This window comes from Apis mellifera, linkage group LG15 (genome assembly GCF_003254395.2).
Source record: "Apis mellifera strain DH4 linkage group LG15, Amel_HAv3.1, whole genome shotgun sequence".
NCBI classification, from domain to species: Eukaryota; Metazoa; Arthropoda; class Insecta; order Hymenoptera; family Apidae; genus Apis; species Apis mellifera.
Window position 1 is genome coordinate 9313897 of NC_037652.1, and position 27237 is coordinate 9341133.

The 27237-nt window shown below is 19.6% G+C and overlaps 3 protein-coding genes across 10 annotated transcripts; 2 read left to right on the forward strand and 1 right to left on the reverse strand.

The window, feature by feature from the left end:
* Nucleotides 1-141: 141 nt before the first annotated feature.
* Nucleotides 142-4276, reverse strand: LOC412503 (mitochondrial dicarboxylate carrier). 2 transcript variants are annotated; one of them, XM_026445536.1, is made up of 8 exons: nt 4133-4276; nt 2814-2926; nt 2479-2634; nt 2184-2350; nt 1918-2140; nt 1369-1449; nt 1189-1245; nt 142-274 (listed from the first exon to the last, which is right to left on the reverse strand). In XM_026445536.1, the coding sequence occupies exons 2-8, from the start codon at nt 2907-2909 to the stop codon at nt 161-163; spliced, it is 894 nt and encodes a 297-aa protein (XP_026301321.1). In that variant the 5' UTR covers nt 2910-2926; nt 4133-4276; the 3' UTR covers nt 142-160. The 2 variants fall into 2 exon arrangements, with proteins under 2 accessions (XP_026301321.1, XP_026301322.1); XM_026445537.1 differs by having other exon boundaries at nt 1918-2125; nt 4133-4275.
* Nucleotides 4277-5137: 861 nt separating this feature from the next.
* Nucleotides 5138-10091, forward strand: LOC102655126. 5 transcript variants are annotated; one of them, XR_003306146.1, is made up of 5 exons: nt 7535-7681; nt 7909-8124; nt 9024-9089; nt 9637-9774; nt 10082-10091. XR_003306146.1 is itself a non-coding variant. In XM_026445449.1 (3 exons), exon 2 carries the CDS (start codon nt 5316-5318, stop codon nt 6078-6080), a length of 765 nt encoding a protein of 254 aa, XP_026301234.1. In that variant the 5' UTR covers nt 5138-5215; nt 5300-5315; the 3' UTR covers nt 6081; nt 7909-8042. The 5 variants fall into 5 exon arrangements, 4 of the variants coding, with proteins under 4 accessions (XP_026301234.1, XP_026301233.1, XP_026301232.1 ...); XM_026445449.1 differs by lacking the exons at nt 7535-7681; nt 9024-9089; nt 9637-9774; nt 10082-10091 and adding exons at nt 5138-5215; nt 5300-6081 and having other exon boundaries at nt 7909-8042; XM_026445448.1 differs by lacking the exons at nt 7535-7681; nt 7909-8124; nt 9637-9774; nt 10082-10091 and adding exons at nt 5188-5228; nt 5300-6081 and having other exon boundaries at nt 9024-9048.
* Nucleotides 10092-11394: 1303 nt separating this feature from the next.
* Nucleotides 11395-25668, forward strand: LOC551908 (cilia- and flagella-associated protein 47). Of its 3 annotated transcripts, none has more exons than XM_026445444.1 (24): nt 11395-11584; nt 11670-11999; nt 12119-12310; nt 13164-13219; nt 13717-13938; nt 14070-14452; nt 14918-15302; nt 15424-15709; nt 15902-16221; nt 16481-16995; nt 17599-17881; nt 18097-18377; nt 18748-18984; nt 19369-19540; nt 19730-19968; nt 20487-20823; nt 21098-21256; nt 21460-21673; nt 22087-22305; nt 23249-23442; nt 23820-24042; nt 24483-24644; nt 24819-24965; nt 25595-25668. In XM_026445444.1, the coding sequence occupies exons 1-23, from the start codon at nt 11527-11529 to the stop codon at nt 24959-24961; spliced, it is 5610 nt and encodes a 1869-aa protein (XP_026301229.1). In that variant the 5' UTR covers nt 11395-11526; the 3' UTR covers nt 24962-24965; nt 25595-25668. The 3 variants fall into 3 exon arrangements, with proteins under 3 accessions (XP_026301229.1, XP_026301230.1, XP_026301231.1); XM_026445445.1 differs by having other exon boundaries at nt 18100-18377; XM_026445446.1 differs by lacking the exon at nt 11395-11584 and having other exon boundaries at nt 11863-11999; nt 12136-12310.
* The last annotated feature ends 1569 nt before the right edge of the window (nt 25669-27237 follow it).

A 27237-nucleotide genomic window follows, 5' to 3' on the forward strand; every position in this document is an offset into this window, starting at 1 on the left:
AGTTTGATTGCATATCAAAATAATTATAATTGCTTATAATAACTTCAAGTAGGATGTCTACTTTTATATTTTTTTTTTTTTGTTTGTTTACTTTCATGTGCTAAATTTTTCTTTTATGAAATATTTCAAATGAATACTATATTTTTATATTAAATGAATTTTATGACTCTGGAACATTAGAAGGATAAAATCCAAAATTAGATCTTAATTGTTCTAAAAAAACAAAAGTAAGAATAGTTTGTGGTGCTAATCTGATAAAAGCAGGTATATAGCCCTAAAATAAAACAATCAATATATTTTTAAAATCATATGATTAAAATTTTATTTTATATTAATACATTATCAGAAAAGATTATTATTTGAATAAACACATTCAAATATGATATATACAAATAAATTAAAATGATAAAAATATAAATATATATTATAATATAAAATATACAACTTTTTTTTTAAATAATATCTCTTTAATCTCTTCTTAAATAAATTCTTTGTTATGATAAACAACAGAAAAAAGTAATAAAATTAACTATTTTATTATTTATTAAATTTAAAAATTTATTAAATTATTTAAAATATTTAATTTATTATATATATATTTTTATTCAATTTTAATATTTAATCTATGATAGTATTGGATTATGTGTATATAAATATATTTAATTATATTATTATTAATGTGGATTATATATAAAATAGAAAAAAACATTTTATCCATAATAACTTTCACAATTAATAAATAATGAAAAATATATAGTTATTACATATAATAGTTATTACAAACAAAATATCATTTCAATCTTTTCCATTTCAATCTAGAATATCTAATACAATCTAATCTACATATATATATGAAATTATATAATTTAAAAAAAAAAAGAAAATTATAAATTAAAGAATATTATATAAATTTTTAAGAACATGCAAAATCATTTTAATTCTTGATATTACAGTAAATAACAATGAACTATATATAAAAATACTATATATTATATATTATTCATAAACTATTTATTATAAAAATAATATAAAAAAATTATATATACATATAAGATTTTTATTCTACTTATTCTACTTATTCTAATGTATTTCAAATGTGTTTACCCAAATTATAATCTTTCCATTATAGAAATATCGCAAAATAGAAATCATAAAAAAACTTAATGTAATAAGTAAAAAAAAACTTACTTTAAAAAATGCAAATGGTCCATTTTTAGCAGTATATAAAAATAAATCCATTAAATTCTACAAAATATAAAATATATTAAAAATATAAACATTCATATTATATATATATAATAATAATAATAATAATTATAATTATTATTATAATTATTATTATTAATTCAATTTTATGATTATAATTACCTTAAATTCTCCAGGTTTAGCATTCATTGCTCTTGTTTTTAAAACATCAAATGGTTGTGTAAAAGTTGTAGCTACAGCACCCTTATTTAAGAATATTTAAAAAATAAATATTATAACTAAAATATTGTAATTAAAAAAATATAAAATAAGTTATTTGAAAAAAATGTTCATTTGAATGATAATTATATTTTTAAAAAAAATTTAGTATAAAATTTAAAAATAATAAAATTGTGCAAAAATTATATTAATGAAAATTTATTTTTATTTATTTATTTTTAAAAAAATTGAAAATATTATTGTTTCTAGATATAGCAGTAATATCTTTTTGTTTTTATAATTTTTTAAATATTTAAATATTAAAGCAATGAAGATTGAAAAAAAATAATCATGGCAAATATTTATAATGAGAAAAACTGGAAAAAAAGTTACAAGAAAAATGGTGCATAATAATGATAATGTTCTTATACACTGACTTTTTTACAGCTTTCCTTGCTGCTTCATATTTAAATTTTGAAATGATTTTCTTTAATATTAGTAATGTTTACTTACAGCAAATATGCTTGATATTATATGAGTGATTGGATTATCTTTAAAATAACCACTTTCTAATAATATAATTTTAATTTGATCATAAAAGCTCAATTGTCCAATAGTCATTAATGCAGCTCGTAATGTTGCTGTAGAGCATCCACTAAATAATTGACGTATTCCTTCTTCTTGAGTTACACGTATTACTCCATCTAGAGCATGCTTATAACTAAAATAAAATTTACTATTAAATAAAAGTAAATTAAAATATAAAGTTATATATTTACTTTCGTCTTAGTTGTGGTGAAAGTTTTATATCATTTTGCATGCGCACATTAATTACATCTCCCGGTGTTCCTAAAACACCTCCAGCTGCACCAGAAAATCCAGCTAATAACAATTTTTGATAAAATAATAATGGTTGTCCAGATGTTTCAAATGTTTGTTTACCTACCTATATTCCAATAAAATATTAAATATAATATCTTAAATACTAACAAATATAAAATCAAATACATAATAAAATTATAAGCATATTAAATTATTAGAAATAACTATTGTATATAATATAAGTAAACGTACTTCATATGCTCCAAATCTTATTGTAGAATATGTAAGTTGACGAAGCAAAGAAGCACTTAATCCATTGTATAAAGCTAAAATTCCTTGTTTTTGTATTATAGATGTTGTTAATCGTACTATAGATATTTTACCTTCTTGTTGCGTTTGTAAATGAACCTATTAATATAGTATGTATAAATAAAATGTTATTATATATGCTAACGAAATGTTATTTCATAAAATTTTTCAAAAATGATAAAAATCATTGCTTATTTAATAAATATTTAAAACTCACAATATGAAAAAAAAAAAAGGAACTTTTATATTATATTAATTTAAAAATTTAATAAAAATACCTTTAATAAATCTAAAGGATGGGTAACACAAGCAGCACCTGCAGAGGAAAGTCCACCAAAGTACCATCGTGACAACTTTTGTGTTTTATCTGTCATGTTTTTTATGTTTTATACTTTCATGAAATAAGTAAAAAAAACATATTCAATAATGAATAAAACTACTTAAAATTTAATCAATATATTTATTTATTTTTCCATTTTTTTATATTGCTATTTATATATATTTATATATATAAAATATATATGTATATATTCTAAAAAATACGAATAATATGGATATATATATATATATATATATATATATATTATATTCGTAATTTTTGTTTAATAATAATTTTCATTATTAAAATATACATTATTTTTAGCTTATATATATTTCATTGAAATTATTTTTAATTTATTTTTATATATTACTAATTATCATAAAAACTGAAATTTGCGTTAATAATATGAGAATTTGTATATATATATATATATATATATATATATATATATATATACGTTTTTAAAATGAATTTAATAAAAGAAATTAATAAAAGAAATAATTTAAGAAAAATGAATTTAATCGAGAGATTCTTTAAAATAAGATTAAGTTTTATATATTATAACTATTAATAAATCAATCATTTAAAAAATTTAAATGAAGAAACAATAATTTCTTATCTTAGAAATAATAATCTTATATAAGAATTATATCAAATAAAAAATTTTAAAAATTCGTGTTTATAAAAATAATAACATAGCATATTAATTAATTAAATATATTTTATTTTATGTATATATATATACATATATTCACATTAAATTTAACATAATTATTTTCATAAAAAGATAAAATAATCTAGTAATCTACAATTGAAATATTTATTTAATTCGAATTTGTATAGAAATTTAAATAATAGCTTGTTTTTAATATTATTACGAAATATGCATAAATATTATTTAAATTAAATAATTAAATTATATTATATTACACATTTATATCTATAAAATTATGAATCTTTAATAGTTAATTCTAATTCGCGATATGGTGGAATATTTTTGCGCGCGCATATATATGGAATTTTATATAAACATATGGTGTTTTTAATCAATTAGTAATAAAAAAAAAGTATAGTAAAAGTCTGAAACATATGAAAATTATTTTTTATTAATTAAAATGAAAAAAATTACAAATAATAAAAACAAATTTACATAATTGTTAATAAATCAAAATAATAAAAATATAAATAGATAGAACGGTAACAAAAGATAAGATAAATATTTAAAAAATATAAAATATAAAAGAGCTTAATGAATATAATGAGAAAAAAACTTACAAATTATTAATATAATTTTTAAATCATTCTTGATTAGTATCTCCGGTAATATCTAAACTCTGACTGACGTAATGTCCAAAATTGCTTAACAGAACTGGAAGATGGTGAACGCGCACGCATCAGCTGATAACCACGTGTTATACCACCACTTTTCTAAACTGGAATTATTTTTCATTGATAATATATTTATTTTCGAAAATCATTTTATTTATTTAACAAAATTATCGATTATTTGTAAATAAATATTTATAAAAATTAAATATTTGTATAATTTCAATTTATATTTACATATTTTAAAATTATATTTATGCAAAAATAATATAAAATATAAAAAAATTTTTTATTTTTAAAAAAATTGAAGTTTATATATTACATATTACATTTTTCTACTTTAATTATTATTTAAATATATATATATATATATGTAAAATATTAAAAATATTTAATATTATATTTATTTAATAAAAAAATATATCTTATATATTATGTATACTATATAATATCATTGATATGTTTATTTTTAATATTTTTTTGCAAATATTTAAATACTATTAATATTATATTTTTTACAAATAACAATTCTGTATAATTTTTTAAATTTATGTTAATTTTTAATATTTTTTTATCCATTGTAAAAAATTATTAATATGATATTACATAATGTGGAAATATAGTATTTGTATAAAATTCACTTATATTTAAAAAGTTATGTGAAAATATATTATAATATTTTATTTTTTATAATTGTCGTGTTATATTTTTAATAAATAATATTAAAATGTTTAAAATTATAAACATGATATGGAATCATTAATAATTAATATTTTTTTTTTAAATTATTATTTTTTTTATTTAATGAGCTTGATGTTATATCAACAAATATATTATATATTAAAATTTATATTTATATTTTATATCTGTTTATTTTTTATCATATGAAAATAAATTTATTTTAAACTATAATTAAAAATGTTATTAGTTAAAATGTTTTTAAAAAACGCGCCACTAATAAGTCGTAGTAATTTGATAATACATTAAATACATAGTAAATAGTTCTAACCTGAATTTGAATGTCATTTTTAGGTAATAATAAATAGTCAGTATTATTTCTAATAAAATTATATTTATTTTACAAATTTATAAATTTTTTAAAAATATAATTTTTAGTGTTAATTATATAATAATGGATTCAGTATCTAATATACTTGGTATTGATAAAGTAAATATGAATGGAAAATTAATTTTAATAGAAGAACAGCATGATAGTAATGCAAACTTTTTGTTAAACTCTGTTATATTTAATGCATTAAAAAATAATTATGGAATATGTTTTGTTCTTTTCCATAATACAATGAATCATTATCATAACATGGGTATGAAATTTGGTTATAATCTTACATTATTAAAAGAAAAAGATAAGATTACAATTATAGAACCACTAAAAATGATTGCATGTAATATGGAATATATATATGAACCAACGAAAAATTGTATAATTAATGATATATTTATAATTATTAAAAATGAATGTGAAAAAATGATGCAAAGCAATGAATCTGTACTTATTATAATGGATGATTTGAATCATATTTTTAATTTCGGAGCTAATTTGAAAGAAGCTATGTATTATATAAGATATTTAAGATCATTGATTGAACAATATAATACAGTTCAACTTTATATTCTAACACATATTTATAAAGATGAATTGAAGAATTCTTTATCCAATATATTTGCACAAACTCTTAAATATATTGCTCATTTATTCATTAAAATTGAACCTCTTGAAACAGGATATTCTAGCGATATATCTGGAAATTTAATAATTAATTGGAGAATAGATAATATTAGAATAAAATATAATTGGCCCCAAATATCAAAATATACATATAAGTTATCAGATCGTCAAGTACAAATTTATACACCTGGTACATCAACTTTAAGTTAAGGTAAAATAAATAATAATTTATAATATAATTAATAATAAATAATTTTCTGTAAAATTTTCATATATATATGTATATATTCTTATACTCTTAAATTAAAAAATTATAAATAAATTGATTAATAATGAATAAGTTTACTAATTTTTTTTATATATTTTATTTATTTTATATTCCTGATAAAAAAACAGTAAATATTTATTATCAAATTTTTTAAAATTCATTTTATAATTCTATAATGAATTACGCAAAATGATGGATAAATAATGGATATGAACATGTAATATTTTCCATTAAAAGTATAATTTTTAAAAATATTTGAAAATCAATTTTACATATCAAGGTTTCTATTAATATATAATTTCATTTAAAGAATTTAATATCGCATATTTTGCGTAGTATAGAATCACGTATAGAGTAATATTAAAAATATGGTATCTATAGTTTATTAAAAAATAAAATACGCCATAATTTTGAAAAAGAAAAAATGAAAATATATTCAATTCTCATATTTCATTTTTACTAAAAATAAGTATAACCAAGGAGAGAAAATAGTGAAAAAAGAACAGAAATAGAAAAAATTTAAAAATTATCAATATTTTGAATGATGCAAATGAAATATGAAAAGGATAGCAAATAGAAGAAGCTAATAGAAGAAAAATATCAAAATATTTCTTCAAAATTCTCCAAAGATGACGTTAATTTTTAATTCTTATTCTACTGTATCTAACTATTGAAGACATGTCTCGAAAGATGGCACTGGAGATTAATTCTTATTATATCTTTATTCTTTTTCTATTATTTGTTGCGATACTTTGGAGATAGTATTCGTGTCCAAATTTTTATCATATTCCGTTTTCCCATTATTTCTTTTTTTGATGATAATATGATGATGCATGATACAAAATATTAATTAAATATATTTTCATCGTTTTTCTTTCAAAATTATAATGTGTTTTAATTTATTTTAATCTTTAATAAAAAATAAAATATAAAATAAAAAATAGATAATCCGAAGTTCTCGACTTTACAATATATCTTATTACAATGAAATTCTTATGTTTATTTTCAAAAATTAATTTCATAATGTTTCTGTGAATTATTATAAGTATTTAGTAATAAGTATTATTTAAGTATATATTGATCGAATTTCTTCTTTTTCATTCTTCATGATAGTAATTAAACAATATATTGTATTTTTTTAATATTGTTGAAAAACTTGGTTTGCTTTCAATAATCATTTTTAACAAAATAAGTAATTAATAAGGAATTAATCAGACTCGTTCTTACTAGATATATTTTGAAATATTTATTATATGTTAATTTTTAATCGAATAAAAATTTTATTGATATATCTATATCAAATAGACATTGAATGAAATAATGTTAAGATAATTAATAAATTTTTATTTATTATATATATATAAACAATTACGTATTATGAAGTCAAACAAAAGACTTAATTTGAATTTATTCTTATTCTGTTGTTATTCTGTTACAAAAGATAGGGTTATGTTTCATTTTATTAATTATAATTGGAGATTTTTTTATTAGTCATAAAATGGCATTTAGTGCACCTATAGATATTGGGAAATTAAAAAATTTTGTAAGTAATATTAATTTTAATTATTTTCTTTGTAAACTTGACAAGTTATTCATGATTTGAATTAATCTATATTTATTCGAGCAGAAAAATTTGTTTTCGTCTGGAAATTATTATTAATTTCTAATTATATGATTTCTAATTAATAATTAAAATGTCAAATCAAAAACACAATATTTTTATTTTTGATCTTTATTTTATTTTGAAGAAACAATTTAAATTGTTTTTAGCCCAATAAATCAATTGTATTCATACAAGAAGGTATCGAAGTCCAACATGTTTCAAGCACGATTAATGAAATCGTCGAACATGATGAAGTTCGTATCTATCCCAAATTTATTCAATTCAAAGAAGCCAGTGAAGGAATTACATGTCATCAATCTATCACTATTAAGAATACAGGCAAAAAATCAGCTTTTATTAGAATTTATCAAACCAAATCAATAGTAAGTTAAAATTATGTATTTATTGTTACTTTTCAATTGTTTAAAAAAATAAAATTTTATTAAATTTTCTTAAAAATTAAAAAAATAAATTGAAAATAAAATTTTAATACATATTTAATAATAAAATGTTAGAAATTTTTTTTTTTTCTATTTTTTTAATTTCTTCATAATTTTAGCATAAAGATAATAAATCACAATTCTTTTATCAAAAAACATTCTTCTCTTCCATATTCTATGATTAGATCTTTCAAGATTCTTGTTTTTTAGCAAGTGATATGACCTTAGATAAGCTATTATACTTAAAGATTTCAAATTTTTTAAATAATATGTTATGCACATATATTATATACAATGGATATTTAACATTCAATATTTGTATCATTCCGAATGGCCAGATATCTATTTATTGTCTATTTATTAAAAAATATATAATTTTTAAAAATTCTATTCAATTGTTATAAATTAATCAAAAATGAAATGCTGTCGATCTATGTATTTTCAATTTCTTTTAAAATACTATGTCGCTAACAAATATATATGCCGTCAATAAATTACATTAACTTCTTTATATAAAAACATATATTTCATTTAATTATTTAAGTAATTTCAATGACAAATAATAACACAATTATTTTTCTATAATAATTTAAGAAAATTAAAAAATAATTTAAAAAATAATTATGAAAATATTTTTTGATTTTTATTTATATAAAATATTTTTCTTTTAATAAATTATTACATGTAATGAATAATTTAGAATTAATATTAAAAAAAATTAACATAATATAAACAAAATTTTAAAATTTTATCAATGAAATACTACTATTCATTATAATTTTATTTTATAATTTGATAATGAAAATAATTTTTGTTTTTCATTTTTATGATTTTCTTTTCAGTCTTTTCAAATTGAAAGTTTGAGTAAAGGAATAATATTGAATCCTGGATTTAGCATACGAACAATGGTAACGTATTCCTTTAAGCGACCATCTTTGTTACACGTAGTGATTCCAATTGAGATTAATGGAGAAATTCTTGACTATCGTGTTATTTGTAAATTATTAGTCGAAGGTATTAGTGTTGAACCGAAATCAATCGATTTCGGAATCGTTGATATTGGTCATTCTTCTGGTATTAAAATAATAACTCTCAAGAACGAAGGTGGTAAAAGTACTAGGTATTAAACTTTTATTGTTTATCATTCATGTTATATTGTTTTTTATTTTCATTTCATATCAGGTGTTGGAATTTTTCGATTGATCTACCTTCGATATCAATTCTAAATATTAAAATAAATTGGTTAGATTCTCTAAACATTTTCAGACGTTTCTTTAATATTAATTCATTTAATGACAATATTATTATATTATTATAATAAATATTATTTTACATTTTTGGTTGACTTTCTTATTTAAATTCATATCTTTTTATTAATAATTATATTACATATATATGTATATTTTTTTTAAATATTTATATTAGTTTATTAATATTATTAATTAATATTAATAGATTTTCAATTGATCTTGGTATTAATGAATTAGAAATAACGGTAAAGCCTATGCGTGGAATCGTTCGACCTAATAAACCAATTCAACTTACTGTTGAAATAATTGGTATAAATGAAGGAACATTTATCAGTGAATTTTGGTAAGTTTTATCATCTATATTAAAAAGAACATTGTTACAAAATGGTGCATTTTTAAAAAACTTGGAAAAAAATATCGATTAAATATATTTCTTATACATAAGTATATATTTATTATTTTTTAATGATTAAGCGAATATTATCATATTAGCAGAGAATTATATATAATGGAAATATTTGCTATATTTGATATAGTTATTACAATTTTATTAATATAAATATTTTATATTACATTTCTAATTAAATGTAATGTAAGGAAAATTATTTAATACAATTAACAAAAATTATTAGAATATTTGTTTTTTTCAGGATCAAATCAGTTCCGAATATACGCGTTCCTTTTAATATCAAAATAATCATACCACGATTAATAATTTATCATCCAAATACGACTGGAGATTTCACATTAATCGATTTTGCGAAAACAGTTGCTAATACGCGAAAATATGATTCTTTTGTCGTTCGAAATATTTCTTCTCAAGTAGCGAGTTATGTGGTATTAGGTGAAATTGATAATGAATTTGTATGTGTGCGGGTAAATGTTCATTTTTTTTAACTATTTTTATTTTTCAATGATAAATTTAAAATATTAATTATTATTTTTTTCATTATTTTATATTAAATTTATTTTTTCATAATTTGTTTTTTAATAATTTTATTAATAATTAAGTAAATTATTTCTTTATTAATATATATCATATTAAGATAAATGATAGCTATATTTATAATTTTGTTACTGTATCTTTAATATGATTTTTAAAATAATTTTATATAATTTTTTATGTTTTTTAGAATATTGATCGTAAAAAATATCCTGTATATAATGTTTTCGAAATTCGACCGACTCAAGGTCGTATTGGACCATTTGAAGGTATTATTTTTGAAGTAGGGTAAGTTAAATATATATTGTAATACATATTTTATTATTTTTAAACAATTTCTAATATAATATTTTTTAAATATTTTTTTTAGATTTTTTATTTCATTTATTTCTAATATTAATCAATATCTTTTTTAATTTATTAATTTATATAATTTATCAATATCTTTTTATATTATATATCATAATATTATATATTAATTAAATATCTATAAATGAAATAGTTACATTAGTATATACATAATATATCTAATTTAAAATTTTATTATTTATATACTTATATATTCGTAAAATTTTTCATTATTCGTATAATGAATTAAATCATTACATTATTATTATCATATATCATATTTCATTAATTTATATTATTAATTTATATTATTAATTAATTATTTGTTTTTAGATATATATATATATCTAAAAATTTACTAGTTTTGATATATTTATTCATTAGCAGATGATATTAATATTGTCGCTGTTTTCAAATGAATATTTTTATATCGAAATTTATGTTTCTTTTTTTATATATGTACATGTATTTATATCTATATTGATTTATTTATTGTATATTATATTGTATCTGTGTGTATAAATATATTAATTTACAATGGGAAATTATTTAATAAAAAATGTAATTTCAGATTTTCGCCGATAGACAATTTAATTGAATGGCAAAATTCATCGGAAAAAAGTTCGAAACAAGAGAAAGATTTTATGGCATTTTTAAGAATAGTCAGAGTACACGTTACAGAAACGAAACACATATTGAGTGTGTTATATTTTCTATGTTATGCATATTTTCCGTTTTCCATTTGCTTTGTAATACATTTAAAATATGAAATAACTAGTTTTATCATAAATAAGTGTAGAAGATATGGAAAGCGTGCGAGAAGAGCTAAACGAAGACTTACGAACTATTAATAAACATAAACGTTAGTTTCTTTATGTATAATCTTAAGTTAAATATTAAAAATTAAATACAAAATATAACGCCTATATTTATATATATTTTAACAGAATACGTGCCAATGCATATGCACGATAATTCTTCGTCTTCGTCTTCGGAACCGAGCATTGATTCTGATTTCAACGACATCGTAAGGCTCTGTCTTCATGGAGAAACAGAAGTTGCACGTTTATTCTTCCAACCAGATATACTTTATTTCGGAGAACTTTATGTCGGTGAAAATTCACAGCGAGTAGTTCGTATATCGAATCCATTAAAATTTGCACCCCTGTTTTGTCGCTACGTACGTAACGCATCAGCTCATTGCTATCCAGAGACAATTTTATTAAAACCAGAAGGATCTACAGAAGTACTTTTAAAAGTTCGAGGAAAAGAAAATAGTATGCATTCTTTTTTTTTAATTATTTTTTTCTTTTCTTAATTTTTTGATTAACCCAAACGAGGTAATAAACTATTGAAAAATCGAAATTCATTCCAATTTTCGCATTTTAATTAACAGTCAATTCATCATTCAAGATTTATTTCGATATTGCGGCTGATTCATGCGAATCGATGAAAACTAGACGTCAAACGAAAATCAAAGTAGGAAGATATTCAATACAATGTAAAGTGAATGTGAAACTATTAGTTACCACGAAGCAATCATGCATGCCACGTGCAATAAGTTCTTTTGAAGAAGAATATTATAAAGGTAATTGATAATAAAATTATAAATGTAGTTCCAGAGAATTAGATTATGTATATATAAATATTGTTAAGGACAGAATTAATTGAAGCGGTCGGGAAATTTGATCTGTGTTTTCAATAATTCGAATACACCGTCAATAGCCTGACAATAATTCGAGCGAGCATGGTTTTCCTAACGTTTCCCAGATCTCTAATTTAAACAAAATCATCACAATAGGTCACTTCACAAACCAGATTTGCGTACTATGCAATAGAGTACGTGGAAGCGAACTTGAAAGTCCTGATGGCCCCACGCACTGCGTCGTGACTCCGCGAGGGGCCATTCTTCGAGGCCGTCCTCTAGCGCGATCATTGGTCCCTCCAATCCCCTCTCTATGTGTACTTTTTCCGAAAGCAAGGATTGGAGGAAAAATCAAGAGTCGCGACAATAGAGTCGATATAGAAATAGAAACGAGAACAAAATTCGACTACGATACAGTGTACATCAAAATACAGTTAGAATCAAAATTACGATTAGCCGCAAAGAGTCAAAGCATCACTATTCGTTCACTCAGAGCTCATAATATAAAGAATATATAGTCCTACTAGAGTAGATGGTCCTTCCGAGCATTAACATCAGTTTAGGCATTCCATTTGAGCAATATTCGAAATCGTTAATTTTCAACTTTAAGTATATACATATATGTAATAATAAATATATACATATATATAATATGTATATATTAATATATAATGTATATATATTTTATCAAAATATCGAATTTAGTTTTGTGAATTAATATAATAAATTATTTTTTCTAAAATATATAATAATCATAACTGCATATTTTCATTTATATATTATTATTGTCTTACAGATATACGGAAACTCCCGAAAGATACTCGAAAGATGCCGTTGTCACATTTTTTTACAGTAAGCTGCATTATTTATGTAATGATATATTATAATTTTATATATATATATACAAATTCAAAAAGTCAAAAAAAATTTAATTTTCACGATGAAATATAGTATTATACTTTAATTTATATTATATAATGAAATCCTATGTCTTAATACATATTCTGTTACACAAGTATCGAAAAATTTAAAAGAAGTATTACAAATTAAAATTTGATTAAATATTATGATAAATTATGAAATAAAAAATACATTTTTTTTCATTTTTTTCACATAATTTTTTCATTCTTTCTTTATACTCATTTTATTTTTGGCTTATAGAAATATCTTTAAATTTTATATCAACTTTATACGAACATTTTCTATAATCTATCGTCAAGCGAATACTTGTTTTTTACATTTTGATATATTTATATTCACATTCTTATGATAAAAGATATATCCTCTTTATTTTGTATTACATATCTTAATTCGTATTTAACGATTTATTATCGATATTTTATTTCAAGATAAAATCGAAGTCGAAAAAAGATATTGTAAAAAAACACGATAACAAAATTATGAAAAAAGTTGTTCATATTCCTAAGTGGAAATATGAAAAAGTATCGGAAACAGTGAAGTGTTATACTTCGGTTAAAAAATTATCGACTAGTACCGAAGTATTAATACCTTTAACTCCTTTACAAATATACAACGTACGCATGTATCCTACTTTATTCGCTTTTGGAATGGTAAGTTTTTTATCGACATTTTTAAAAAATTAAGACAAGTTTATCTCTATCTTATATTCTTCCAAATGTTTTTGTTAATATTTTTTTATTTATTGATTTAAAAAAATATAGAATTATACACTTTATTGCAGATTGTTTCCAGAAGTCGTAATTATAAACAATTAATCGTAGAAAATTTAAACGATTTTTCAATTATGATTCGCTTTACGAGTTTATCTAAATTTATTAATTTCCCGGAAGGGAATTTAATTATTTTGCCACCTGGTGTAGTCGCAACGCGATTAGTCGAGTTTCGTGCATATCATATTGGCAAATTTAACGGTTATATCGATTATATTATCAACGACAATCACTCGTTCGAACTTGGCGTTACTGCTAATATTGTTGAAAAACAATTATCATTAGATACTCGAGAAATTACTCTTGGTCAAGATTGGTTAAAGGAAGAAATCTATCGACCAATGGATTGCTCTATTCAGATTAGAAATAAATTGGATGCAAAAACAAAGTTCCAGTAAGAAATTTGTTTGAATAAAATTAATAAAATAAAGCAATTTTATCTATGATTATAAATATAAAGATAACGTTGCAAATAAAAAAATATATTAACTTTTTCATTAGAATTCAATTTTATTAGAATATAATGAAAAACGAATTTATACATACCTAATGAATATTAATTAAAATTAATAAAATTTTACATAATTAATATTTCACGCTTGCATCGTGAAAAGTATTTATATAGTTTTATAATATATATATATAGTTTTTTATCATTGATCTTTATAATTATATCTGTATTATATTATATTAGAATGTTAAATAGAAATTAGTTATTTTTTTTATTTTTACACGAAATATATGTTAACATCATTAACCAAGACATTTCGTTATAATATTTAATATTATAATATAGATATTATTATTAATAATATATAATAAATATTATAAAATATTTAAAAATTTTATTTCAAATCAGATGGGAAATACCAAGCACAAGTAGTTTCCTTGTCGAGCCAATATCAGGAATCGTTCGTGGAAATGCTTCATTGCTTATTTACATATATTACAAGCCTGACTTTTCGAGATCCACTTCCACGGAATTGATAATGAAATGTGAAAATAGCGGTTATAATACTATACGAATAAACATTCCAACATCTATGCCCAAAGTTAGTTTTATTAAGGATATTATAAATATTGGTGAAATTCCGCTTAATCTGCCAACGAAAACATTAGCTTTCTTACGTAATTTTGAATATGTTGAGATCGAATTCGAGATAGATTCTTCATCTTTGGTTCATGGATGCATTGTTCGTCCTCTTCACGGAATAATGTCGCCTCGTGCAATCGCCACTTTGGAGGTAAATAAACAATCTTATATAATATATTAAATTAATCTATTTTTTTCATTTATCTTTATTAGGAATAATATATAATATATTTTATCGTATTTGAATAAATAATATATTTTTTATGTTGCAGATTTATTTAACATTTAGTTTATGTTTCCATTTTACTATGGTGATTCGCGTTACGATACAAAAGCACTTAAATCTTCAATTAAAAATCATAGGCAATGTATCATATCCACAATTGAAGTTACAACCACAATTTTTACATTTACGACGAATAAGTGCCTCCGCGTACCAACATTATTTGATAAATGCAACAAATGTCGGGACAACTATGCTAAAATTAAAATTTTTACTAGAAGAATATCCAGAATTTCGCGTTTGTCTTTCGTCGCAAAGGCACGATCTTGGTATAGGTATGCTTAATTTCTAATTAAATATTATATATAAATGTATAACAATTTATATTTATCTGCCATCAATCCTGATAAATTAGAATAAAAAGAATTATCAAATAAAATAAATAAAATAAAAAAATCAAATATATAAATTTTGTTACGATTAAATAAAGAGTTATCATTTATTTATTTTTTTAAACAAATCAACAGGTAATAAAGATATTTTTATCGCGCCGAATACTAGCCAAGAATTTTATCTTCATTTCGACCCTATTGATTTGGCTAGTTACGCATTTTATCTTCCAATTGTTATTAACGGTATTATCGGTCCAGTATCAATATCACATCCTAAATCGCTCAAACCTTCAGAACATTTAAAACAATTTAAAGGATATTACATTAATATGCCAAACTTCATCTTAGAAAAGTTACCACCGACTATCGTGACAATGTCCATTGATTGTACGGTTGCAGGTCATCTTATATTTTTTAACAAATTGGAATTCCATTTCAATATTTTATCAAACATCGTAAGTGTCCAATTGTAAAAAATATTAATAAATCTATTCAAGAAAATAACAATAAAATTTCTATTATTATTTAAGCATAAAAATAATTATATTTTTAATTAAGGAATTAAATCTATATTTATTATCTTTATTTTATAAATTTCTTTATATATATGTGTATAAAAAATTATTTTACATGTAATGATAAATCAAAAATTAATAATCTAAAATTGCCAAAGGGTTGAAAATTGATATTTATTAATTTTAAATCTCGTTAAAGATTTCAGATGAATTCTGTATAAAAAACTATGATTCTCTGGAAGAGAAAATCATTCAAATAGATATCAGCAATTTTTCGGTTGCTTCTTGTCCATTTTCTATTCAGTGGTCCAACGGTGAAAAACCAATCATAACATCCAATTATATTGAATGCACGTTAGAGCAAGGAAAAGAATGTAGCTTCGAATTGACATTTCAACCGAAATCACGAGGAAACTTTAACATTGAAGCACCGATATTTATCAATAATGAATTGAACGGTGGAATGTTTAATAAATTATGTCTGATCGGTGAATATCCTGCGTGTACGATTCAATCTGAATTTTCAGATATATTTTTTACACCTGTGCCATTAAATACATCGATTGAAAGAAAGTTTCATTTAATTATAAAATATTTTGAGAAAGATACAGTTATTCTAGTAAAGAAATTGTCTCCTGAATACTCCATTGGAGAATACATGGATAATATCCTTTTTATAAATTTTGTAGATACAAATGTTGTAAATGCTTTCAAGTAAGTAATTAAACGTTTAATGTTCATTCTTTTAGATTTTTATATATTATACATATTATAAGATGTGGAAAATTTGCATTAGAATTAATTCCAATTATAATATAAAAATGATAAAAAAATTATAATAAAAAATATGTAACGTTTAAATAGGATACATTCAGAACAAGTATAAAAAATTTTATTTATTTTATTACGTAGCAAAATATATAAAATTATAAAAATGTTTTTATATAAGCATTTTATATATGCTTTCCTAATTTATAACATATATTGTTTGTTTTTGATTAAAACGTATATATATTCATTAAAAAAAACTACATTAATTATAATTTTTTAATTATTACATTGTATTTACAACAAATTCAGGAAATTCAAATTAATTGACAAATATAACATATTATTATTTTTAATATAAAGAAATATTTTTATTACAAAGAAATATTACTATGTTTATATTTCATCTTCTTACATGAATGAAAATATATATATCTAATATTTTAATTTTATCGAATATTCTTTATTTTTTCATTAAAAATATATTTTTAAAATTTGCTACTTTATGTATTTATGAATACCGAAATGATTATAAATTTATTGCAAAAGATTTTCAGAATTAGAAGTACGAATAGTATTTAAAAGCAAAGCACCTGTTTCATTTCGTACAATCATTGAATTTTTCGATGTCGATAGAATTGCCATTTGTCCTGTAACGATTTATGCTACATCTGATAATTGTTTATTAACTACATATACGTATTTAAGAAATTCAATTATCGATTTTGAAAAAGTTCAACCAAGCAATTTCGACAAACGAATATGTTCCAATTCATATATATCCAATTTTACCGACGAAGAAAATGAAAGCTACAATCAGAATCAAAAAAATGTAAGAGATTTTTTTCTTTTATCAATTCTAATTAGATATTAAAAAAAATTCTATATCTTAGCGAATTGATGCTTTTTCAATTAATCTCTATTTAATACATAGATATACAATATTATTAATAATGTAATTAAATATATATATATATATATATATATATATATATATATTTATCAATAATGTGATTAAATTGATCTAACATTTGTATTTTATTTCAGAAGAAATCAGAGATAAAAATAGGTATTTTAACCTATTTTACTCGAAAAAATCGACTTTCGGTTGAAAAATTAACAGAAAATAAATATAAATTAGCTATATACGAGTCGGATAGTTCATACGAAAAAAATAATCACGATATCGAGGAAGAAACAAAAAAATTCACATCGAAAAAATCTTTTTCTGAAACAAAAGTTCCAAATTTCGTTACAGATATCACAACTAAAGAAATAGTTCAAGAATCAATGCAATATCCATTTTTTCCTTTTGATAATAAAAATGAGTGAGTTTTTTTTGCTTATTTTATTATTATTATTTATTATATATTTATTATTTATTATTATTTTATTTTATTATTTATATTTATTATTATTTTACTTATCATTCATTATTACTTTTATTCATCATTATTATTATCATATATACATATATACTATTATATACTTATCATTCATTATTATTTTTATTCATCATTATTATTATCATATATACATATATACTATTATATATTTATCATTCATAATAAATATTATTTTATCGTTATTATTATATTATGATTGACTATATTTACATGTAACATATTATTTGTATTATATTTAAAAAAATAATATATAATATTAATTAATAATCTTATGATATTATTTCAACTATAGTGAATATGGAATTTATATGATCCAAACACTACAAGCCGCAGAAGAATGGTTATACAATGGACCTTTTAAATTTAATTTTTATTTCGACATTTTAAACATTCCAATGATATTATCAAAATTTTATTCAAAGAAACCAGGACAGTTTAGAACTACAATTCGAAAAGGTCCAGAATTGGGTTTAGTAGGTGTTCTTGAATCATTACTAGGACCAGTAATTTATAATTATATAGGAAAATTGTGAGTATTATAAACTAATAATATAATATAATGATACAATTTTTAATAATTTAAATATGAGAAAAGATTCAAAATGAAATATTTAGAAAAAACATTTTTTTTTTCTTCGCCATAATTCTCTATATTCTTTTGGTTTTCTCATAATATATATATGTATCTTATATCTTGTACTTTTTAATTTTTACATTAAATCCATTACATTAAATAAAATTTATTTTTCGTTTCAAAATTTTATTAAAAAGAAAGATAAAGAATTCGAATTTATTTATATCTAATTACTATATTTAATATTACCTAATGTTACTATTTATTATTTAATATAAATGTATTTGCTTTTTAAAAAAATAATACTTAGTAACTGTATTTATATTTTCATTATAATAGCAAAGAACCGTCAGAAAAAAATGATATTGAAAGGGCAAATTATATATTTAATTTTTATGATAATATTCTTACTTTTTTAACAAAATATGGAGCTTATTTGTGCCACGTTTTACCACAATTTTTACTAAATTATGACGATTACGTTATTTTGATGGAAAATACACGTTCTAAAGTAAGTATAAAATTTATGTCTTTATATATATATATATACGTACGTGTAAACTTAATATACAATCATATTATAAATAAATTATCAAAATGATGAAATTATGAAATTATCAAAATTACATCTTTCCGCATAAAAATCAAAAGAATGTATAATAATAATATTATATAATAAAATTTTGCTTATATTTTTTAGGCTTATATTCGAAAATCGTCAAGTATAGAATCAATACGAGAAATTTTGTCGCAAAAAAAATTCGAATGTCGAAGCAAACAATGTTGGTTAGATATAATATTGCAAATGTATAAATGTTTCGTATTAAAAAGTGAATTTGAAAATAAAAATAGAATAGATTCTCCTTCATTCATTCCTTCATTATCATCTAAACGATCTATACGAGAATCTCAACAATCTGGAACATTATATTTTTTAAAGTTCGTATAAATTTCTATTTTTTATAAATAATATTAAGTAATAAACTAACTATTTATAATTATTTATTATTATCTATTACATATAAAATATATTCTTCATCGAAATTTTGTTAAAAGAAATTGATTTGATTAAAGAAGAATCTTCTAATGTTTCTAATTCAAGTATATATGCTGTGTAAAAAAATAATTTTCATTAATTTTATTTATTTTAAAATGTAAAATAAAAAAAAATGAAATCAAAATTTTGAAAATTTTATAATAATTATAATAAAAATTTAATAAATTATATCATGTGTAATACAATTATCAAATACATTATATAGACAAAAATTATAAAACATTATAAAACAAAAATAAAACAAAAATGTTTCTTTATTTAAATAAATTTTAAATGATTAATTTGTATTAATAGACAAAGAAAAAAACAAAATTAAAAAAAGATAGTGATAAGAAAATATGCATATTAAAAAAAATTATATAATTTTTCTCCAAATATTCTTAAAATATTCACTTTTTAGTTGTCATAAAGAATCTGAAAATATAATTGATAATATTCATTCAAAGATCACCGATAAATCATCCGATATTAATTATTATTCTTTCGAAGAGCGATTGTTATTGGCATGGCTGTCTTACCATTATGAGGAAGGACGTAAACAAGAATGGATGACTGATTTTCGGGTAGTGTTAAATCCTTATGAGAATAAAGATATGGCAGAGGCACGTAACATTAAAAATTTTGATAAAGATTTGTCGGATTCTTTGGTATTAATTACCGTAACAGCTGCTTATTGTCCTTTTCTTATCGAAGAAAGTTTAAATAATATCTATATCCAGCCACGAAACTATGAAGAGGTATTATATGTACATGCAACATTTAATAGTTGTTTTATTTATACGATTTATTTTTATTTTAGTTATAAAAATAAATTAACGGTAGTATTTAAATGAAAATTGAACTTATTGAAGTTATACATATTATATATATATATAACTTGTACATTAAGCTTTAAGATTGTTGTATTATACATTTTATTAATATATACAATTTATTATTTTTCAGGTATATTATCTTATTATATATTAATATATTAATATATTAATATTATATCAATATTATTCTTTTTAGGTATTACATAATGCTATATGCGTGGTAAATGCATGGAGAAAAATACGACTTGGTTTTATAATTTCACCATTGGATATTATATATCCAAATTGTGTTAAAATGTTAATGTTGGTTGCATATTTATATAATATATTGCCAACATATATTCCAAAAACTACAGTAAGTAAATGTCTCGTTTGCATCAGATAATATTTCTAAGATAAGATAAGAATTATAATAATATTTTAGTTATATTTATATTAAAAAATAATAGAAAATATTTCATTATGTTCTAATGTATATATATACATAAAAAAAATTTTAAACAACATATAAATAGATGAAATATTTTAAAAAAATTTACAGTTTAATTATATTCATAGATTAAATTTAGTTGTCCCTTGTCTGAAACTGTAACGAGACAAATAAATTTTACAAATCCAACCGCCAATAATGTCGGTTTCTTAATACAATTTTTTGGAAATAAACATGGATTTTTTACGACAATATTACCACAATCGGTCATTCATTTGACCAGTCATGGAAGTACAATAATAAAAATACAATTTTATGCTAAAAAAATTAAAAAAACTAAAGGTAATTTTTTTGTTATACCTACATCATTTTAACAAAAAACAAAATATCTTAGTGTACTTATTTGATATTTATATAGTACTGATCGAAGTAAAAAAATAGTGCTGATAAGTAATTATTTATAATTTGAATAATAAAATCTAACTAATATTTTTGCATAATAATTTTCGATATAGAATATTTATTTCAATCAATTTAAAATCAACTTTTCAAAGATATTCTCATTAATTATTTTATTTATTTTTTAATGCAATCAGAATTAAAAATATTTTATAAATATATAACAATATATAATAAATATAAGAAAGAACGATTTTTTAATATTTAAAAATATAACATTACAATAATATAATAAAAAAATAAATAATAATATATTAAAATAAATTATAATATAATAAATTATTTATTTTTAATAGCTTATCTTTTGTTGTGTGGATCGACAATCGGTCCTCATTTTGGTCGGAATCAAACATTTATTTTGGAAGGTCAAGTCGACTGTTTAGGAATTGCAAATGAATATACAATATACAGCAAGCTGTATCAAGCAGTTGACAAAATTTTAACTATTAATGTACCGTATGAAAATTCGATAGAATATGAAATTTGGGCATCGGAAGAACGACCAACCAAACCGAGTAAGTAACCTTATTTTAATAATATATGTTTTTTTTTTAATTTACAATTTATTTAAAGATACATGTTTATTTATTATATACTATATTACTATTATTATATTATTATTATTATTATTATTATATTATTATTATATTAATATTTATAAATAAATATCAAAATATCATTGTATCATTGTAAGAAAAATTTTGTAGTGGATATTACGATGATAAAAATGAATTTTAAAATTGATTGGATTTACTATATTATTTGCAAAAAATATTTGCAACATACAGATGTGCAATCTTTTAAAAATATTTATATAAATAGAAGAAATATTTATATAAAAACAATAAAAAATATTTACCATACAATTTTTCTTTCTATTTTTATCTTTTAAAAAAAAAAAACTTTAATTCGAGTTGAAATGGTATCGCAATAAGATGAATGAATTACGTTTTTATATATATTTTTATATATATTATAGATATTTTATCCCAATATAATAATATTTAATATTTAATTATTTAAATTGTTTATAAAAAAAATTGTTATTTTCATAGATTAATATTTAGTTTTCATTAATTTAATAATGTTCGTTTCATAGTATATGGTTTATATAAATGACAAATAAAATTTATTAATTTCATAAAAATATATATTAATATATAAAATATATAAATATATATAAATTTATATACATATATATATATACATATATATAAATTTTTTATAAATTTAATATATAAAATTTCAGGCATCTTTTCTCTAATTATTTTATGTTTTAAATTGAAATATAAATAATATTTCTCTAAAATTCTTTAAAATACAAAAATAATATCGGAAATGATTGAAGAAATTTATATATTATATAATTTATATTTATTTATTATACAATATGATTATTTATATGATTATAATATAATTATTTATATGATATAATATGATTATTTATATTTTGTGTAGGCACCTTGAAACAAACACGATGGACCGAGTTATGTTTGAGGAAGATACCTCGAAGATTATTTATAAATCAAAATTCAATTATTGTTAAGGAAAATAAAAAAGCTTTTTTGTCAGTTACGGTAGCATGCCTTTCGCCCTGTCATCGAAGCTTTTGGATCATTTTTCAATCAAAAATAGGTGACTTTATTATTCAGGTATGTGGTCATTTGGCTATATATTTATACATAGGACTATAGATTTATCGGTGTATGTGAATAATTTTAATTATGCTTTTGTCATGAATGTTATGTCATGTATGCTTTTGAAGAATGTTATGTACTAACATAATTCATCTAAATATAATTTCAAAATTAAATCTACAAAAAAGTAACATGCAAAATAATTTTCATCACTATAATTAAATATGATTATATTTTATGTTCATATATTTTTATGATATAGCTAAATATTTCTTAATAAAAAAATGAATATTTCGCAATAGAAAATTGCATTTTAAATTTAGGAATTTATATTCCAATAAATAAATTAATAGTTAAAATTATGTAAAATATTTCTTTGATTCATAATGCAGATAAATTCGCATTGGCAATCATCTTTAACCGATAATATCATTATCAAATGGAATGAACAAATTGAAAAATGCATTTGTACAGAACAGAATTATAACGAAATGTGCCCATTAAATTTAATTGTACCAATACCATCTAGAAATAAGCAACTTTGGAGTTGCGTTGCTCACATGTTTCAAAAAACTCTCAATCCAAAAGAACGATTGTTTTGGACTCGATATTTAGGTAATTATATAATACTATAAATAATACTATAAATAATATTATCTATACATAACAATATAACTTGAAAATATTCAGACATTATGTCAATTTGTAATGATATATAAGTAATATGTATGTTATTGAAATAAGACAAATTCCATAAATTATTTATAGTTATTAATTTTCGAACATTGAAAAAAATATCTTTGAAACTTTTAATTATGTTATAACTTCTATTGATTATAACTGATAGATTTTTATTTTTTTATTCAAAAAATAATTTAAATATACTTCTATAAAAAAAATACAAATAAATATAATACATAATATTATATAGTTATTAATATATATATATATATATAATAAGATAAGATAACAATAAATAAATAAATACATTATATACTTTTATTATGTAAATATTAATTTATTTTTTAATCATTATATGTATAATAAAAATAAAGACACGCATATTGGATTACGTTTAATTCGTTGGTTAATGGGAAACAGTACAGATTCTGCTGCTATGGAATTTAATCATATATTTGATAAAAAAGTAACATATAACGTAACAATATCCGATGCATCACATATTCTTAAATATCCCAAGACATTTATTATAAATGGTTAGTATATTTTTCTAATATATTTATAGAAAATAGATTTATTATATTTTAAATATCCAATATTTTAATATAATATATTCAGTTATGAATATATTTTCATATATGTATTTAAAATTGATTAATATTAATAATAATTTTATTTTATTTTATTATCTTTTCTAAATAATGTTTTAGATGTAAGACCTCATGCAGAAAATACTCCAATAAATATTCATATTTCACCATTTATAGACCGATTGTGTGAAATAATATTGACATTAGTTTCTATCAATGGTAATGAACGAAGGATGTATGTAATTGATTTCTTACATATGTAAAATAGTAAGTTATATATAACTTTTTAATATATTACAGAATAAATAATAGTTCGATATTAAGATCATAATAATAATTAAAATCAAATCAATATCAAAAACATCATTAAATAAAATTGAATACTTAAATAAACATAGTAAAAATATCAAGAAATAATAAATTTTAGAATCAAACTATATATATATAAAAAATATAAAAATAATTTCATACATATAATATATTATATAATATATAATATATATAACATATAACTAATATGTGGTATTAGTTTATGTTCAGATTCTATGTATACATATATATATATACAGTACATATTATATTGTCCCATAATGTAACAACAATATAGAATATATATATGATAAAATAATTAATATGTTACATTATAAAATATAGAAATATATAAAGAATATATAATTATAATAGAATACAATAAAATATAATAAAAGTATCTATATAAAAGCAGAAAAATTTTAATAAACATTTTATTGCATTGTATCAATTCCTATGCATATATCTATCTATTTCACAATAATATTCAAATCTTAAAATTTATAATATTACATGTTAATTGACAAACAATTTAAAATATAGTATAAATAATTTAAAAAATGATAAATAAAAATTTTAATTTTCAGATTATTGGCACGATATTTAAATTATATATAATTATATACAAAATAGTAAAATTCAAAGATTGGCTATTTTTTCTAATGAACATATTGAAAATATTAACATTAAAAGTATAAATTCAATAATAAAGACTTATATGTTACAATCATGATTTTAAAATTATATCAAGAAATGATTAAAATTTTTATAAAATTTAATCTATTTTTAATTTATTTTTAATTTATTTCCTGCTCCTTCCTATAAACAAAATTTATTACTACATAAAGTAATAATTTTAGTATGAAATACTTTACATTGGACTTACATATCTTGTATGTATAATATTTTTTTTTATGATATTTATTTTATTATATGTTATATATTATATTGCATTATATATTAATCTTGTATAAATAAAAATAATTAAATATTAAAAGTTTATTATTTTGTGCTAAATATTACAAATTTTTTTATCATAAATTATTACTATATTGAAAATTGTAATTATCAAAGAATAATCAATATTGAGAAAAATTACAAAGAGGAAATCTTTTCTTGTGATTTGTTTTTTTAAATAAATTTCGAAAAGTAATTATAATTATAAATTATATGATTATATTTTATTAAAATCAATTAAAATATGTTTATTAGCTTTAAAATAATAAAAATTAAAATTTTATAATGTTAAATAGGCAATTTCTTTCTTGTTACATATAATCTTTTTTTGCAAACAATTTATTTAAAAATATAATTAGAAAAAAAATAAATATCATTATTCTATTAAGATTCTACCTAACATTAAGATTCAGATTTAAATATATGTTATAATTATTTAAAATTACAATATATATATATGTATTTATATATATTTTTATATCTTCCAAAAATATATATGTTTTTAACATCTAAAATATTTATATTATCTAAAATATTTTCTATATTAAGTAATTATTATGTTTATTACAAAATTTATTATGTAATATGTAATTAAATTATACAATATAAAAAAATATATATTTTTTTTAATTTTACAATAATATATAATAATTGATAGATTAATTTATGTTAATTAAATTTTAATATTATTTGTAATGAAATTTTTAGTAGTAAAAATTAATCTGAAAAATTAATATGATTTAACAAAACATTGTTAAGAAATTAATCAAATCACAATTTTTGTATAATAAATTAATTATGTATATCTATGTTTTTCAAATGAAATTTGAAAAAAAATTTTATTTTTATTAATTTTAATGATTTTTAATATAATTCTAATAATAGTAAAATATTATCATATTTTTTATATAATGAAAAATAAATTACCTTAAACTGAAAAAAATTGATGAATTATTATATTCCTTAAGTAAGCAATTCAGAAATAATACTGCATATTAGAAAGTTTTATCTCTTATATCTTTCATCTGATTTATAACTTTATTTTACATTATTCTTTCACTTCTGATTTGTTTTATTGATTTACAATTTGTTTGAATTTGTAAAAAATTTGATATTTATCTCTTTTTGATATTGTATAGAAACAGATTTCCAAAAATTTTTCATTCTTTTTATATAGTTTTATATTAAATTAATCAAATAGAATATATTCATTTATATACACATTCATATTATATATATATATTTCTGAAAAAATAATAAAAATTGAAATTAG